At 45.4% G+C, this 17,913-nt stretch overlaps 2 protein-coding genes across 2 annotated transcripts in view; both read left to right on the top strand.

The window, feature by feature from the left end:
- The window catches only part of LOC137532027 (arf-GAP with dual PH domain-containing protein 1-like), a 39,405-nt gene extending 23,971 nt beyond the window's left edge, over nt 1–15,434 (top strand). Inside the window, exons 8-11 of the mRNA XM_068252118.1 lie at nt 8,784–8,846; nt 10,036–10,107; nt 11,146–11,374; nt 15,202–15,434. Coding sequence (XP_068108219.1) covers nt 8,784–8,846; nt 10,036–10,107; nt 11,146–11,374; nt 15,202–15,230 — 393 coding nt within the window. The 3' untranslated portion in view covers nt 15,231–15,434. The remainder of the gene's footprint in view (nt 1–8,783; nt 8,847–10,035; nt 10,108–11,145; nt 11,375–15,201) is intronic.
- A 1,474-nt stretch (nt 15,435–16,908) lies between these two features.
- LOC137533399 (urotensin-2 receptor-like) lies at nt 16,909–17,872 on the top strand. The gene has a single exon (XM_068254801.1). The coding sequence runs from the start codon at nt 16,934–16,936 to the stop codon at nt 17,870–17,872; it is 939 nt and encodes a 312-aa protein (XP_068110902.1). The 5' UTR covers nt 16,909–16,933.
- The last annotated feature ends 41 nt before the right edge of the window (nt 17,873–17,913 follow it).

Raw genomic sequence — 17,913 nt, 5'->3', positions numbered from 1 at the left:
CGTACATAGTCATGTCACTGACTGTCCTCAGAGGAGCTCACAGTCTAATCCTACCATAGTCATAGTCTAATGTCCTACCATATTATTATTATGTATTTATATAGCACTGACACCTTCTGCAGCACTGTACAGAGTACATAGTCATGTCACTGGCTGTCCTCAGGAGCTCACACTCGAATCCTACCATAGTCATAGTCTAATGTCCTACCATATTATTATTATGTATTTATATAGCACTGACACCTTCTGCAGCACTGTACAGAGTACATAGTCATGTCACTGACTGTCCTCAGAGGAGCTCACAATCTAATCCCTACCATAGTCATAATCTAATGTCCTACCATATTATTATTATTATGTATTTATGTAGCACTGACATCTTCTGCAGCACATTACAGAGTACATAGTCATGTCACTGACTGTGCTCAGAGGAGCTCACAATCTAATCCTACCATAGTCATAGTCTAATGTCCTACTATATTATTATTATTATTATTATGTATTTATACAGCACTGACATCTCCTGCAGCACTTTACAGAGTGCATAGTCATGTCACTGACTGTCCTCAGAGGAGCTCACAATCTAATCCCTACCATAGTCATAATCTAATGTCCTACCATATTATTATTATTATGTATTTATATAGCACTGACATCTGCAGCACATTACAGAGTATATAGTCATGTCACTGACTGTCCTCAGAGGAGCTCACAGTCTAAGGCCCCCTTCACACTTGCGTTTTTGGGAAAAACGGACCGGATGTCCGGACCGTACCAGACCTGTACGGTTCCTATCCGGATCCGGTCCGTTTGCATACGTTTTTAATCAGGTATGAATACGGCTGCGATCCGGATCCGTTTTTTAAGAGATAACACACACTATATAAATTCCTGGGGTCTGGGAGGTCAGCAGAAGCTGCACCTGTAGAATCAGGTCCTCCGCTGTAGGCCTCACCTCCACGTCCCACATACTGCCAAACAGCTCCAGCACAAAATTCACTGCTGCTCCACTCCAGAAATGCTGGGCCCATGTGTCCCCATCCAAAATGGCCGCTAGAAAACGCATAGGAAGTAGGGTAGAACGTCCGGTGTTTGTCTCCAGTGTGTTCTGTGTTGTTGTTTCCCATTGGTTTCTATATCCGGATGGTGCAGTCAGGCTCCGGTCCGGGGGCGTCGGCCGGATGAGCCGGACCTTAAAAATAGTGCATGTTGGAAAAGTGGCCGGAGTCCGGATCCGGTCCGGCTCCGGTCCGTACGGAACGGACGCGTGTGAACGGCCGCATAGACTTTGCATTGTTATGCCGAACGTCCGTTCCATTTCTACAGTATACGGTCCGGATCCGATCAGGTGAATCCGGACAGCGAACGCTAATGTGAACCGGGCCTTATCCTTACCATAGTCATAGTGTAATATCCTATGTACAGTGGATTCCCGTTATAGTACACTTCTAGGGACCTGGCAAAGTAGTTTACTAGATTCTACTGTATAAAGTGCAGCGGTCTATAAGAAGTGGCAGAAGGAAGAAGGAACTCACACAACAAGCTAATAGCCAGTCATGTAGAACTCATGTTTCCTGCAAGGCATCCAAAGCATCTCCTTATCTTGAGTTACAATCACACTGTACTATGCGCATACTGACACAGAGCAATGAGGGTCAGATAACACTTTGCTATGCAGGAACACTGCTAAGCTGTTTGCTTAAAGAGAACCAGAACTATTGCACAGGACAGAAGGAAAAAAGAGAAATGCACCCTGTATGTATTTAGAGAGTTTACTGTCTAATTCCCTCTCATTTGTGTCTAATTATAAGGTGTAATCTGATCTCTCCTCTATGTTACATGACTGCCACGGCAGATAAGGCAGATAAGCTCATTTGAAAGCACAGGATCTTAACAAGATGTCTCTCAGGAAGTAAAAACGGTGCAGATTTATTGCAGGATTTGTAACAGCTGTAACAAAGATGTGTTTTTTTTAAAGGTTGTTATGCTGTTGCGTATCTTTGAGAGCAGAGAGGACGTTCTGAGTTCAGGTCCACTTTAAAAAAAAATAGTTACCTTAAGGACTGAAATTTTTTAACCACTTTACCCCCAGTGGTGTGGATATTACCGTGCCTTTTTCCATCCTTTCACCCCCAGGGACGGAGATATCCACACCTCCCGCGCTCCCGCCGCTGCCCGCGCTCCCGCTCGCTCGTGCGCACGCTCCCGCGCTCGCCTGGAGATCAATGAACGGGAAAAACTGTTCCGGTTTGTTGATCTAAGCCCCCGCAATGATCAGCTGCTTCTATGAGAAGCAGCGCGATCATTGCGAAAAAAAAAAACAGTTTCCCAGCCTCCCTGAACTTCCTGAAAGCGTACTTCCTACGCTTGCAGGTCGCATAACCAAAAAGTTACTGTGGCCATCTTGTGGCCAAATAGTAAAACTACATCCTAAAGCATTTTTCATATACAAACACATTCGTTTTACACAAAAAAGTAACTCATTACCTCCCACACACCCCATTTTTTTTTTATTTTTTTTTTTGTAATTAAAAAAAAAATTCTAATAAAAAAAAAAAACATAAATAGTTACCTTAGGGACTGAACTCTTTAAATATTTACTGTATATCAAGAGGGTGTAACACTGTTACTGTGAGAAAACGCGGAAAAGCCACCGCGTGTACTGACAGCAAGGCGGCTGGCTCCGCGTCCAACACGGCGGTTTGCACGCAGCAGTGTGTGTCTGGTGTGGCTGGGTCTGTTAGTGCACCTGCATGGAGAGCTACGCGCGCACCCGCCAGAAGTCAGGACCTTTATACCAGCTGGAGATGGATCAGCTGATCAGGATGATCAGCTGATTCCTGCTGGACTCCTGATTGGCTGAGTGGCTCGGGCGGGGCGGCAGAGTCCTGCAACTATATATACAGCTTGCTTGCCAGTTGCTGGTTGTCTGCCATTGCGATCACTACGTGGAAGCACTCAGACCTACTATTAATCTGTGTTATTATTCAGACTAGTTCCAGGGTGCTGAGACCAAGGACCTCGCACTCAGACTAGGCATTGTTTGATATCTGTTATGACTTATTGCTTTTCTGACTACTCCTCTGTCTTCTGATTCGGTACCTCGCATATCTGATTTACCGTTGCCAGACCCTGCTTGCCTTGGATACCGAATCAGCCTTCTGTCTTTGTACTTTATCTGTCAGTGTGTTACCGACCCGGCGTGCCCGACCTCGAGAGCTATCTCTCCCCTTAAGAGATAGTCTCCAGACCAGATAGTGACATCCACCTTCGGGTGTCACTCACTCCCTGGTCCTTCCTACCTCCAGCCTGACTCCTCCCCTTGGAGAGCCTCAGGCTGCTGAAAGGTTCCTGTGCCTTCCCGAGCAGTATTCTAGCACCGCATGTGCATTGCTCAAAGTACTACTGTTGCACCAAACACTCACATACCCAAAAGGTGTCCATAGGTTAGCAATATATCTGTATTATCGGTGATTCTGCAGATCATCAATAATCGGGTATATATCTGCATTCTTGGTGATACTGCAAATCACCAATAATCAGATTCTCTCTGCGTGCTGACACCAATCGTTACAGTTACTTTATAAACTATGGGCTTGTAATTAGGGATGGACGCAAAACTGAAAAAAATGCACCTTTATTTCCAAATAAAATATTGGCGCCAAACATTGTGATAAGTACATAATTTAAATGGTTTTATACCCGGGACAAATGGGCAAATACATTTCATGGGTTTTAACCACCTTAGCGGTATGGACGAGCTCAGCTCGTCCATTACCGCCAGAGGGTGCCGCTCAGGCCCTGCTGGGCCGATTTTGATGAAATAAAAAGCAGCACACGCAGCCGGCACTTTGCCAGCGGCGTGTGCTGCCTGATCGCCGTCGCTCTGCGGCGATCCACCGCGATCCACCGCGAGCAGCGGCGAAAGAGGGTCCCCCCAGCCGCCCGAGCCCTGCGCAGCCGGAACAAATAGTTCCGGCCAGCGCTAAGGGCTGGATCGGAGGCGGCTGACGTCCATGACGTCACTCCACTCGTCGCCATGGCGACGAGGAAAGCCAAACAAGGAAGGCTGCTCATTGCAGCCTTCCTTGTTACTTATGCTTGCCGGAGGCGATCGGAAGAACGCCTCCGGAGCGCCCTCTAGTGGGCTTTCATGCAGCCAACTTTCAGTTGGCTGCATGAAATAGTTTTTTTTTATTTAAAGGGATACTGTAGGGGGGTCGGGGGAAAATGAGCTGAACTTACCCGGGGCTTCTAATGGTCCCCCGCAGACATCCTGTGTTGGCGCAGCCACTCCCCAATGCTCCGGCCCCGCCTCCGGTTCACTTCTGGAATTTCTGACTTTAAAGTCAGAAAACCACTGCGCCTGATTTGCCATGTCCTCGCTCCCGCTGATGTCACCAGGAGTGTACTGCGCAGACACAGACCATACTGGGCCTGCACTGTGCGCTCTTGATGACATCAGCGGGATCGAGGACACAGCAACGCAGTCGCAGTGGTTTTCTAACTTTAAAGTCAGAAATTGCAGAAGTGAACCGGAGGCGGGGCTGGAGCATCGGTGAGTGGCTGCGCGGGCACAGGATGTCTGCGGGGGACCATTAGAAGCCCCGGGTAAGTTCAGCTCATTTTCCCCCGACCCCCTACAGTATCCCTTTAAAAAAAAAACCCTCCCGCAGCCGCCCTGGCGATCTCAATAGAACGCCAGGGTGGTTAATTACAGTAGCATGCACTATTTAAAAACTATCATGGCCGAAAACTGAGAAATAATGCATTTTTCCCACATTTTTTTCCTATTTTCCCATTAAAACACATTTAGAATAAATTAATTCTTGGCATAATGTCCCACCTAAAGAAAGCCTAATTGGTGGTGAAAAAAAAAAGATATAGTTCATTTCATTGCGATAAGTAATAATAAAGTTATAGATGAATGAATGGAAGGAACGCTGAAAGGTGAAAATTGCTCTGGTGCTCAAGGGGTAAAACCCCTCAGTTGTGAAGTGGTTAATATGTATGTCAAGAGGGTATATTACTGTTATTTTTGCAAATAAGGGCTTGTAATTAGTGACGGATGCAAATGGAAAAAATACACCTTAACTTCTAATACTGTCGCCATATATTGTACTAGGGACATATTTTAATCGTTGTAATCACCGGGATAAATGGACAAATAAAATGTGTGGGTTTTATCCACAGTAGCACGGTTTATTTTCAATTTATAATGGACGAAAAACTGAGATATATATTTTTTTTTTCACATTTTCTTACTACTCCCATTAAAATGCATTTAGAGTAAAATCATTCTTAGCAAAAATGTACCACCCAAAGAAATCCTAATTGATGGTGAAAAAAAAAGCAAGCTATCGATCATTTCGTTGTGACAAGTAGTGATAAAGTTATTGGCAAAGGAAAGGGAGTAGCGCTGAAAGGTGAAAATTGCTTTGGTTCTCAGGGAGAAAAAACCCCCAGTGGTGAACTGTTTAATAGTTGCCAATAATTCATCATTTCAAGATATTGAAGAACGGTCCTCTTTATCAAGAAAAACAATACACAAGAAATGTTCTCTCTGGAATGCAGTCAGTGAGCGGGAATATTCCAGTTGCACATTTTTTCTGCATTCTTGTACTTGGTGAAGAGATTCTTCGATACCTGCATTATATGTAACACACTAGACTGAGGGCTCGTTTCCACTATCGCGAATCTGCATGCGTCCAACGCATGCAGATCCGCACATGTAATACAAGTGGATGGGCCTGTTTCCACTGTAGCGTTGTTGAGGTGCGTTTTTTTCAGCGTGAAAAAAACGCACAAAAGAGCCAACGATTTCGCCTGCGTCGGGAATCCGTGCGAATCGCCGCTAATGTATTTAATAGTAAAAACGCATGCGTTTGTTACATGCGTTTTTACCCGCGATTTCGCGTGCGATTTCGCACCTTTTTCAATTTTATTTAGCCCTGGCAGTGTCATGGTTAATTTCGCATGGCACCCTGCCATGCGAAATCGCAGGCGAAATCGCGGGTAAAAACGCATGTGGAAACACATCCGCATGCGTTTTTACAAGCGTCGAAATGCGGCCGAAATCGCGTCGCAACAGTGGGAACGAGCCCTAATAGTGCTCAGTGTACAAAATTCCCCTCTGGAGGAATGCAGATGGATTACAATAGAGCTGGGGCGTAACTAAAGGGGAGCGGTCCCCTCCACCGCAGGGGGGCCCCGACCTGAAAGGGGGCGCCTACTACTACTTCACCCCCTCTGATAAAGGGGGCCCCTAACAGGTGTGTTTGTGGGTACACTGGTTATGGGTGTGGAGATTACGATGGCCACACTTGTTTTATGATGACCCCCTGCAAGATGGGCCCTCAGGCCGTGAGGGTCAGGGTCGGCGCTACCATAGAGGCAAAGGGGGCAATTGCCCTAGGTCCCCAGAACCTGTAGGGGGCCCCCAAGGTGTCTCCCCTCAACTTAACTGTTGTTCCTCGATGCCCCTACAGAGTTTTCAGGTGAGCCAGTTGGTGTCAGGGTCCTCCTCAGGGTCCTTTGGTGGAGATTTGGCTGAAATAAAGAGTCCCTACTGCCGATTTTTGTATTGGGGGTGTTTATTGGGGGGCCCGGGGGTTAATTTTGCCCGGGGGCCCTATTGCTACTAGAACCGGACCTGGTGAGGATCACCAGGGGTAGGCAAGTGAAAGGGTAGGAGTATTGGGGGGCCTCATCAAAGTTTCACTGGGGGCCTCACCCTGAACGATGGTCTAAGTGTGCTGTCTTACATTAGTAAAGGGCAGTAGCTACTTTTCACATATCGGCTCACATGCAATTAACTTTTTCTCCTAAATTATCTCCTACGAGGTAATTTTCATCTTCTCTTTAAATTTAACTTTTCAGCTTTTTACAATTGAAAAAGTACCAAAAAGTTGGTGAAAAACAACTATCAAAATTATTTTGAGTGTTTTCTTGCTTGCTGGTGGCTTTAAAGGCATTTTATGACAAGATGTGAAAATATCACCTAGGGGAACACTCAGGAGCAAAAGTAAATTGAATGTAGGCCATTGTGACCAACTATAAAGTCCTTCACCGCACTTAAAGAGAATCTGTACTGTAAAATTCTTACAATAAAAAGCATACCATTCTATTCCTTATGTTCTCCTGGGCCCCTCTGTGCTGTTTCTGCCACTCTCTGCTGAAATCCTGGCTTGTAATTAACAGTTTTATGCAGTGTTTACAAACAAAAGACATGGCTTCTAACCACAGTGTGAACAGCTTACTGTGTGACTCATGCAGAGCTTGGAGAGGGTGTGTAAAGCTTCTGCCAATGACAAGCAGTGCTGCACATTCCACACATTCCAGCCTCAGCCCGACAGAGCCGACAGAGGAAAGAAGATAAGATTTATTACAGAGACAGTGCAAGTAGGAAAGGCTGCAGTAAGACAGAGCACATTAGAACAGGCATAGGAACCTATAGGATAGAAGAAATAAGGCTCAAAATTTTGTTACAGAGTCTCTTTAACTCAGCCCATATAAGCTCTACCCATCTCCCCTGCCAAGTAGAATTTATGCTTCAGGGGTTGTGCTCGGGTTGATTTGTTTATCCACACGTGGTGGTTCTGCCCTGTGGTCAAGTGGAGCACTACTGGGCTGAAATCGCATCACATATCAATACTGCCTTGGGAAGGTCTTCCTCTTCTGATCCACTCTACTACTACTACTACTCTTAGCTGATAAGCCATAGGGTCGGAAATACGCTCAATACAAGCTAGCTCAGAACATTGCGCAGTATTTGAATTACTTAGGCATTTGGAATATCGGTGTGTAGACAACATCGTTTGAAACTCATCATTTCTCCTTGCCAGGGATGAAGTTGTCTGCGGCACATTGGTCGTTTGTTTCCGTCGACTTTAATTAATTTTGTGTACGGACTTTAAAGTGTACCAGAGCTCACAAAAAACAAAAGATTTATACATACCTGGGGCTTCCTCCAACCCCATCCGCTCGGATCGCCCCCACGCCGCTGTCCTCCGTCACTTCCGTCATTTGGAGCCAGTCTGACAAAAGAGAAGTGCGCCCTCTACGTATCTCCCCAGCAACTGTTAGAGCGATACGCAAAGAGCGCACTTCTCCGGCGTAGACTGGCTCTGACTGACAGCAGTTCCCGAAGCTGCGGACGGCGGCGTTAGAGCGATCCGAGCGGATGGGGCTGGAGGAAGCCCCAGGTATGTATAAATCTTTTGGTTTTTGTAAGCTCAGGTTTCCTTTAAGGTCCGTACACAAGATTAATCAAAGTCGACGGAAACAAACGACTAATGTGCCGCAGACGACTTCACCCCTGGCAAGGAGAAATGATGAGTTTCAAACGATGTTGTCTACACACCGATATTGCAAATGCCTAAGTAATTCAAATACTGCGCAATGTGCTGAGCTAGTTTGTGTTGAGCGTACTTCCGAACGTGGGCAGCGGGCAGGGACACATACCTTCCTGCGTTAAACCGCGGATGTTCCTCGCTCTACTGTCTGACGCTACTTCCTGTAGACACTAGCGCGAGGAACGTCAGAATTTCTGCAGGTAGGCCCGGTGGATCCTAGTTACGCTCCTGAATGACACATACGTAGCGTTTCTATTAATGGTAGTATATGGGTAAATTACGTGAATATACTGAAAGGATAATTTAGGCAGTTCCCTCATATTACATAGAAATGATAAGATTGGATGAAAAAAATTGTACCATGTATGGCCACCATTAGTCACAGTTCATATTTGTCTAAACACGGTTTTCTTTTTTTTCTGTTTCTAGATCGTAAGCCATCTTCCTCAGAATTTTTTGAAGGAAGGATACATGGAGAAGACAGGGCCAAAGGTAATGGGAAATCATTGGAAATTACTGAGATAATAATGTAAAATGCTTCACAACAGAAAGATAGAACATACCGTTTTTGTACAAAATATTTAGCATGGTTATGTTTGCATGTCAGTTGTTTGGGTCATTTTAAAAAGAAGTTAGGGTTGTGCGCTGTCCACGCTGTACCCCTTCCTCCATTTTAATGGCTAGTTGCTAGGGTCCCCTCTGATAGGATCACCTCATCGCGGTGGAAGGGTCTAGTACGAAATCCTTTGCATGCTAATTATTTTGGAAGCAAACATCCTCCATTAGATGTTTAGCTCCTGTCTCAGCTGTAACGAGCGCAGTTGTGTAATCATGGGGCACCCAGTTATGCTAGGTACACACCATACAATTTTCTGTTCGATTTTCTGTTCAATCGATTTTCTTATCAATTTCCATTCACTTCTATGAGAAATTGACCAGAAAAATTATCGAAAATAAGATCAGACATGTCAGAAATTATCTATCGAACCATCTATCTAACAGAAAATTGTATGGTGTGTACCTAGCATAAGACTGTGATGAGCTCTCCACACCTCCTATCCTATACTCTTGCCTTGCACTAGTTTTCAGTACTGGCAGACCAGGTGCTTTTCTCTTTTAGCATGAGTAGTCAGCTGCACTGAGTGCGGACAGATGTTGTTTGTTTTCCACAGCTGCACAATCTGAGTGACTGGCAGGAAGTTCAGAGACTCCCAGACTAAACAGAGTCTGTGGCAATCAGTGTGGCACCTCTGAGCATATAAATTCATTTATACAAAGTAAACAGTTTGAAATAATAGAAAATATTATTTCTAACAATATAGAGGGCTGGGCTGAAGCAAAGGGGGGATTTCAGATTAACTAGGAGAAAAGCTTCCATCAGAAACATTTCACTGGCCATCTCCAAGCTGCATACATTTGCATACAATCAGCATAAACTCAGCCCTATTAGCATCTCACTGCCCATCACATATCATAAAACATTATAGCTGTTTAGGAATGTAGTAGCCGACTAAAAAACGACTGTACTTCTGCAAGTTGCCAGTTTGTGTTTGGTGGAACGATCTCGTAGTGTTGTATTTTAGTTTTAGCAATTGCATTTGAATATTTGTGCAGGGATAGCTATGTTGGCCTTGGCACAGTACGATACAGAACTAATGCATTTCATGCTCACTGTTTTTAGCCAACAGATGCGTTTAAAAGGAGGTGGTTCACTCTTGATCACCGCAGACTAATGTACTTCAAAGACCCCCTGGTAAGTACTCCACCATGTTGTTCAATAGTACGCGGTTATGTGTTACACTGAAACGGGACATATGGGGGCCTGAGGCACCCCATAAAATATGAGCTCTGAGCTCATCTATGGCTGCATCATATGGATTGAATCACCAATAGTAGAATATCATCAGGACATTTACCAATATTTTACTTTGTTGCAGGGCAATTACGATGGTAAAATATCGGTAAATGATACCAATATTTTACTACAGTTAAACCTAACCCTATTCTTAGACACAACCCTCCCTCTACTGATACCTAACCCTAACCACTCCCCCTCTGAAGCCTAACCACTCCCCCTCCTAAGCCTAACCACTCATTCTCCAAAGCCTAACCTTAATCACCCGCACCTCTTCATCCACGCCTATCTTTAACCACCCCCCCTCCAAAGCCAAACCACTCCCCCTCCGAAGCCTAACCTTAATCACCCGACCCTCTCCATCCACGCCTAACCTTAACCACCCCCCTCCAAAGCCAAACCACTCCCCCTCCGAATCCTAACCTTAATCACCTGCCCCTCTCCATCTACGCCTAACCTTAACCACCCCCCTCCAAAGCCAAACCACTCCCCCTCCGACGCCTGACCTTAATCACCCACCCCTCTCCATCCACGCCTAGCCTTAACCACCCCTCTCCAAAGCCAAACCACTCCCCCTCTGAAGCCTAACCTTAATCAACTGCCCCTCTCCATCCACGCCTAACCTTAACCCCGCAAACGCCCAATCTTAACCACACGCCCGAGTGCCCCCATTAACCGTTGCCAATCCAGCACAACAAAAATGAAAGTTTTCAGGCGTTGCAGAAGTTTGGCCACTACCATAGGCGCCCATATGAATAACACTGCAACTATGGACGGAAATATGGGCTATGGCAGCGCCCAAACTACCGCAGCTCCCAGGTGCCCACATTTCCTATTTCCCTGTGATCGTGACTTCATCTGTCACAGCTCATATTAATAGTCTGTACGTGGATATCTGTGTCGTGTGTGTGACCATTACCGATCTGTTTCCCTCAGGATGCCTTTGCCAAAGGCGAGATCTTTTTGGGGAGCAGTGAGAGGGGGTACCGGGTAAAGGCGGAGACCGTCTCAAGCACGCAAGGAAGCATGTGGAGTTATGGGATATCTGTGAACACCCCGGAACGGACTTACCTGTTCACCTGTGAGAGCGAGACTGAGCGAGATAGCTGGATCAAAGTATTCGACAAAGTGATCAGCGTCCCGATGACTGTCCGAGAACAAGGAGGTAATGCTTCAAACTGGGGTGTGGCTGTGCAAAAAAAAAAAGTAAGGACTTAAAGTGGAACTGAAGATCATTTTAAAAAAACAGTTTGCCGTCCTGTTCCTGCACCGGTCCTCCACGCTCCTCCGTTCTCCCACCGCCGGCTACTTTCGGTTTCACCGCCGGGCCACTGTGCCTGCACGGCTCTGGCCACATGTATCCTTCTTCGCGTTCCAGTCCGCAATAGCGATATTACAAAGGAAACGCTTGGCAGGGCTGCGCAGGTGTCGATTTACAAGTCAAGGAGCCAAATGGAGCGGTGGCGAGAGAACGGAGGCTCGTGGAGGACCGGCGCTGGACAGGACAGCTGCTGGGGGCTTGCAGATGCCCCAGGTAAGTGAAACTGTTTGTTTTAAAATGATCTTCAGTTTCACTTTAAAAAATTTGACAGAACTGACGGGTTTTGGAGTAATCTATTTCATTGTGGGGGATTCTTAGAATTTACTTTGTTTTCAAAAGCGTTTCCTAAACTTCAGTTTAACTGCCAAAATAGTAAAGATACCAGCCAGCCTCCCTACTCACTTGCACACTATTTTGGCAGTTAGATTTAGCAACTGTCGTTCAGGAAATGCATTTGTAAACAAAGAAAAGCCTGAGAATCCCTTATGAGGAGATGGACTAGTCCAAAACCAAACTAGTCCAAAGATGTTGATGCAGTTGTAACGGGATGAAAAGGATTATTTTTTTTTGAGCCGGGCACTATAACCCTTCAATTGCAGGAACTTTATCACACTGCGAGTCTCAATCTTTTCCATCTCACAGTTTAGTCACTTCCTGCCAGCCGGATTTTCCATAAGGCACTGTAGGCTCGTGTCTACAGGCGCCTAAGGGTGGAGAGGCGGCTCACTCCCCTCCCAGAGTGACCACCTACTTTCCCTCCCTATCTATGTAGAGTCACGAGGGGAGCATGACTGAAAGGTTACTCACCCAGTTCTCAGCATTCCACTGACAAACTCTCTCATTCTGCCTCCATGGCTACAGTGTCGTCTCTCGTCATGTAACATGCCAGTATGTGCTGTCGGGTCACATGCAGAGTATCACGCTGTAGCCACAGAGGGGACACCGGATGCGCAGCTGAAGGGAGAGTCAGCGGACCGCTTTAACACAATCTGTAAAAGAAATAAATGATACAATGAGCGGATTTTCTGAACAGCATGCACTAAAAGACCAACGATGACCCTGACAAAATTTCACCAACATACCATAATAACGTCTGGGTAATAATTAGAACTTTACAATACCCCCTCTTACATGTATATACTGTATACTCTGGTAAGCCAAGCAGCTCTGGGCATATCCGATTCCCCTTCCTTCCTCCTCGGGCCTCACTGGCGATCTCGCTCTGATTTCCTTACATCTCTTTACTAAGTCTCACTCCGTATATTGACTTATGCCAGACAAGGCAGCCATTTAGCGCATGCTTGTTTATCCTCTATTGGCTATTTCTGGACCCACCGGAGGATATCAGCTCTAAAGAGACGGCAGGAATAACTTCTCTCCTAGAACCTCAGAATATACGGCAGCTTTTCATCTCGGGTCGTTTTTTTCCCATGTTTCACGATCATCTATAAAAGACGCACTGTGCGGACAGCAGGGCATCGGAGCCACTGGCTGAGGATAAAACGAATGTAACCCTTTAGCAACAGGGCCAAATTTTTCCTGCCGCTGGGGAAGTGTGCCTCCCCCAACATTTCGTTTGATGCTGCCAATGGGTTAAAGGACAGGAACATACATTTCTTTTCCTATGTTGCTGGCAAAATCTGCGGCACTGACAGGTTTTGGATAAGTCCATTTCCTCATGGGAGATTCTCAGGCTCTTCTTTATTCTTTACAAAACCTTTCCTTGTATCTAAACAAATCTATACAAAATCTATACCATCCACCAACTTGCCTACAGACTATTGGACTGAGCAACTGCCACTCTTTTGAAAATAAAGAAAACCCTGAGAGTCCCCTGTGAGATGGACTTGTCCAAAACTTGTCAGATTTTAACTACCTACTGTAAGGGTACACAAACATCACTTGATTTTTCAGGCCAATTGACCTCTCAACCCAATAATTTTATCGGGTTACAGGAGAACTGATGCCGCAACATGGCTGTAAGAAACTATACGTTGGTTGCTATGGGCAACAACACAACACCTTGGTTTGGCACCAGCAACTCATTAACAGGAGCTGCAAACACGACTCTCATCACAGCAACAGCATTGGAAATAGAACTCCTCAGGCGTCCTCAGAGTTTAGGAGTTTATTCAGTCAACAGATATACAGTACAGTTCGTTACATCTTAGCAAAGCAGATTCTTCTGTAGTAAGTATTTTGCGTTACAGGCTCTTGGTCCCAATTCCTGGTGAATGGTAACATGTCTTTATCTTCTGTCTATCCTTACATCTATACTAAATAGCCCGGAGGCCTATCTACTATATACAGCATACAGTTCTCTAAGACGACAAGACATAAATAGAAATCAAGACTTAAAGCCAGTATAGGAAGCGGAAAGAAGTGTCTCTCTTCAGCCTGTGACCCCCTTTAATACCGGTCGCCAAAGAGTTAAATGTGACATCATCTGAGCCATACCCCCCCAAGCCTGCAATTGGCTCAGACCCCTTGTGGTGTCATGACACACACCTACTTAATTAATATTCCGAGTGCTTTCTAACCTTCATACAAGGAATGCCATGTTTGGTAAATATTGGCTATGTTCACCTTTCTGCCGTCTAACGGTCTGGGGCAGTTTAGGCCTGTGGCCTTTCACCAGGGACATGTTCGGGACATGTTCTTGGTAACTGTCTTCATCCTCTCTTCTGCGAGAAACTCTTCTTAAAGGTATACTCTGTGAACCAAGCCTTTTACTTAAACTCAGCCCAAATAACTGAGGCCTACTTAAATTATAACAATTGCCACTCCATTAATCTTTTGAAATCAGTCGATGGGGAATTCTAGAAAATCTACGCTGATTGGGTGGCGGTTTAGGCATTCGATATTCTGACTAGGAATGACCAATGAGATGCAAATAATTTTGAGTTGATGCAGCATTATGGAAATTTTTGGGATGCAAATGTATGCAGCTTGAACATGAACCAATCAAATCCTGCTAAAACTCAATTGGTCCATTTTCAAGCTGCATCAATTTGCATTCAACATTTGCATAATTCTGCATCAACTCCAAATTATTTGCATCTTATTGACCATTTCTTCTAATTCCGACGACCATCGGACCGCCTGCCAGTCCCCCCCCTGCCAAGTAACTATGTCCCCCATGCCTCCTCCAGTGTCTGGCGTAACCCCGGTGCATGTAGCCATGTCACTACATGGGCCGATGTCTCGCACTACAGGCACTCACAGTGACTCCAGACTCCTGAGGAAGCCAGGATTTGCACTGGCGTGACAGGTGAGCTTTTTTTTTTTAACACTGCACACGGGCATGGGGATGGGGGCACTAGTAAGACGAGTTCCAATACATTTCATGCTGAAATCTATTGGAAATCAGCGTGCAATGTGTGGGCAGGCTATAGATTCCTCTCTGATCAGATTCCATCAGAGAGGGACCTATCTAATGGTCTATCTGGTGGTGGCAGATCGAGGGAGGTGTGGCCACCTTAGGTGACAGCTACATAGGAAAAAAGACATGTACAGTGCAGTTTATTCTCAAACAAATGTACATTTTATAAGTATACTTGTAAAATTCATGTATATGTTACAGTTGTTTGCCATATTGGTGCTTTAAGAGTATTGTGATGAGTTAATTTTATAATTTTATATATTTACATTTCTTCTCTCTTTCTTTCCAGTGGCAGCGAAGTTTAAGCAGCGTACCTAGCCCGTTCCTGATGAGGTTCCGCCCACCCGTGACCTCAACACGGGAAATCTGCACGCCGGTCTCTTAACATTTTACACGTCACACGCCAGTATTATGGCGTCTGACTGTGTGTTCCTAGCCTGTTGTAAAAAGAACATTTCAGCCAAATGTAAAAGTATGTATTCTATATTTGCATTACAAAATATAATTGTAGTAAACTGCAAACAGTGTCGTCTCCGGGGTGTTTTCTTAAACTAATAAAACATTTCTCTGAAGAAAAAAAAAAAAAGAGGACTGGAGAACAAATTAAAGAGGACCTGAACTCAGAACTTCCTCTCTGCTCTAACAGATAAGCAACAGCATAATAACCTTTAAAGAAAAACATGTCTGTTACAGCTGAGAAATCTGCAGTGTTTCTACTACCTGCTTTCATGGAAGCAGACATAGGGTTAACATCCTGTGTTTACCAATTAGCTGCTCTGCCATGGCCGTCAGCTGACACAGCTAAGGGCCTGTACATACTGATGCGCTTGCGCTTTTAAAATTGCATGAGCTTTTTAAAGAGAACCAGAGATGAAGCACCCTCTTGTATTTTACCTTATAAATCAGTGGGAACATGACAGTAAACACCTAATCTGCTCTTTGTTTCATTGTTCTCTGTTTAATCTGACTGTTATCAACTCTGATAAGAATCCCCGACTGAGCATTAAGTCTAGCTTTGCTACGGAATGATTATAGCTGAGTCTGCCTTCTCTGGTGTCTTTTCAAGCCCAAGCCTGCCCCCTTGTGGCTCTGCTATAATGACTCAGCTATAATTATTCCCTACAAAGCCAGACTGAATGCTCAGTCCGGGATTCTTATCACAGCTGATAACAGACACTTTTAGCAGTGAGGATGAAACAGAGAGCAGGGTAGGCGTTTCCTCTAATGTTCCCACTGATATATATGGTAAAATACACAAGGGTGCTTCGTCCCTGGTTCCCTTTAATCGCAAGGTCTTTTGAAAAATCATGGAAATCGTGAAAGACCTGTACACACTGATTCTATTTTCATAAACGCTTTGTGATTTAAAAATCGGATGCGGTTTTAAAAAACGCAGCGCAGGCGCAGCAGTGTGTATAGGCCCTTAGGGATCAGATTACAACTTGTGATTAGTCACAGATAAGGGGAGATTAGACAAGATAAACTCTCTAAATACTGAACATACAGAATGCATTTCTATACGTTTTCCTTCTGTCCTTTACAAGCGTTCAGGTCCACTTGTAATGAGGGGCGGAGTTCTGGTTGAAGGTTACCGAGGGTGTAAATAACATCTCTGTCTCAGTCTGCACACCTCTCTGTCAACGGAACCCAACGTATGTGAAGCAGAGATGAGAAATGAGCATACAGAGAGCCAAGACGGCAACACACAGAAGAGACCTGAACTATTCCAGTCCTGCAATCACTCTACATCATTCTTAATAATTAGATTCAGCTTGGTGCAAAGATCATCATGTACACGTCTCTTAGAGGTGGTATGAGTGCTACACAGATGACCACGCTTGGACCGAATGACCGGGACCTGAGATACTGACTGTGTTGGGAACTCATTATCAAAGCTGACATTAACCGATGAAGAACCGAATTCAGGAATATTACAGATCACTGTACACCTCTGTCCCACTTGTTTGGAACTCGACAGCCTCAGAAGAAACATGGAAGCTCATGAGGAGACCAACATCTCCATGGAACTGTCAGGTTTACTCGATGAAGAAGTCTTGGTTACCTCCAGCTTAAGTGCTCTCCTTACCGTTATGTTCGCCTTGGGGTTCTCTGGAAATATTTACGTACTCGTGATAACGGCCTTGTCGCCGAGACCGGCGGGCTCCTTGTGTGTCCACGTCATGAACCTCGCACTGGCCGATTTACTTTACCTCTCCACAATCCCCTTCGTGTTGTTCACCTACCTAGCCCGAGACTGGTACTTTGGAGATATAGGGTGCCGAGTCCTTCTGAGCATGGACCTGTTTACCATGCACGCCAGCATCTACACCCTCACGGCAATGAGTGTGGAGCGATACCAGGTCATTGTGCGGCCCTTGAGGGCACACATCACCCAGTGTCATCAGAAGGTGACAAACGTGGGCATCTGGCTCACGTCCTTCTTCCTCACTTTACCGATGATGTGCATGATGCGGCTACAGGACAGTATCTACGGTTCCGGCAAGAAAATCTGCTTTCCAACGTGGACACCCGATTCATTTAGATATTACTTGACTATCCTATTCTGCACCAGCATACTAGCCCCCGGGCTAATCCTCTTATATATTTACAGCTGCCTGGTTAAAGCTTATTGGGCCTCCGGGCAAGATATCCGGCAATCCAGGCGCAAGCATAAGCAGTGTCTTGGGACGCGTATCTTCACGATAATCGTTGTCTACTGGGCTTGTTTTGTACCTTTCTGGGCGTGGCAGCTGGCCAAGTGTTACCACCAGGATCTGTTGGGTCTAGAGGCCTCAGCTCAGGTCTATCTGAACTTTGGCGTTACTTGTTTAACCTACGCCAACAGCTGCGTCAACCCTCTTCTGTACACCCTGCTGACTCGGAACTACTGGGAATACTTAGCGGGCCAGAACCGGGAGATCCGAGGGAAGGGGGTTCAGGAGAGGACCCCGGACCACTAACCTGTGCTGCTGGATCATTGCCTGAACATATTCTGATGGAT

The sequence above is a fragment of the Hyperolius riggenbachi genome, chromosome 9 (assembly GCF_040937935.1).
Source record: "Hyperolius riggenbachi isolate aHypRig1 chromosome 9, aHypRig1.pri, whole genome shotgun sequence".
NCBI classification, from domain to species: domain Eukaryota; kingdom Metazoa; phylum Chordata; class Amphibia; order Anura; family Hyperoliidae; genus Hyperolius; species Hyperolius riggenbachi.
This window is presented reverse-complemented; position numbering and strand designations above follow the sequence as displayed.

Bases quoted from the DNA above. Each gene is read 5' to 3' on its own strand.
- LOC137533399 (XM_068254801.1), top strand. From the start codon at position 16,934: ATGGAACTGTCAGGTTTACTCGATGAAGAAGTCTTGGTTACCTCCAGC.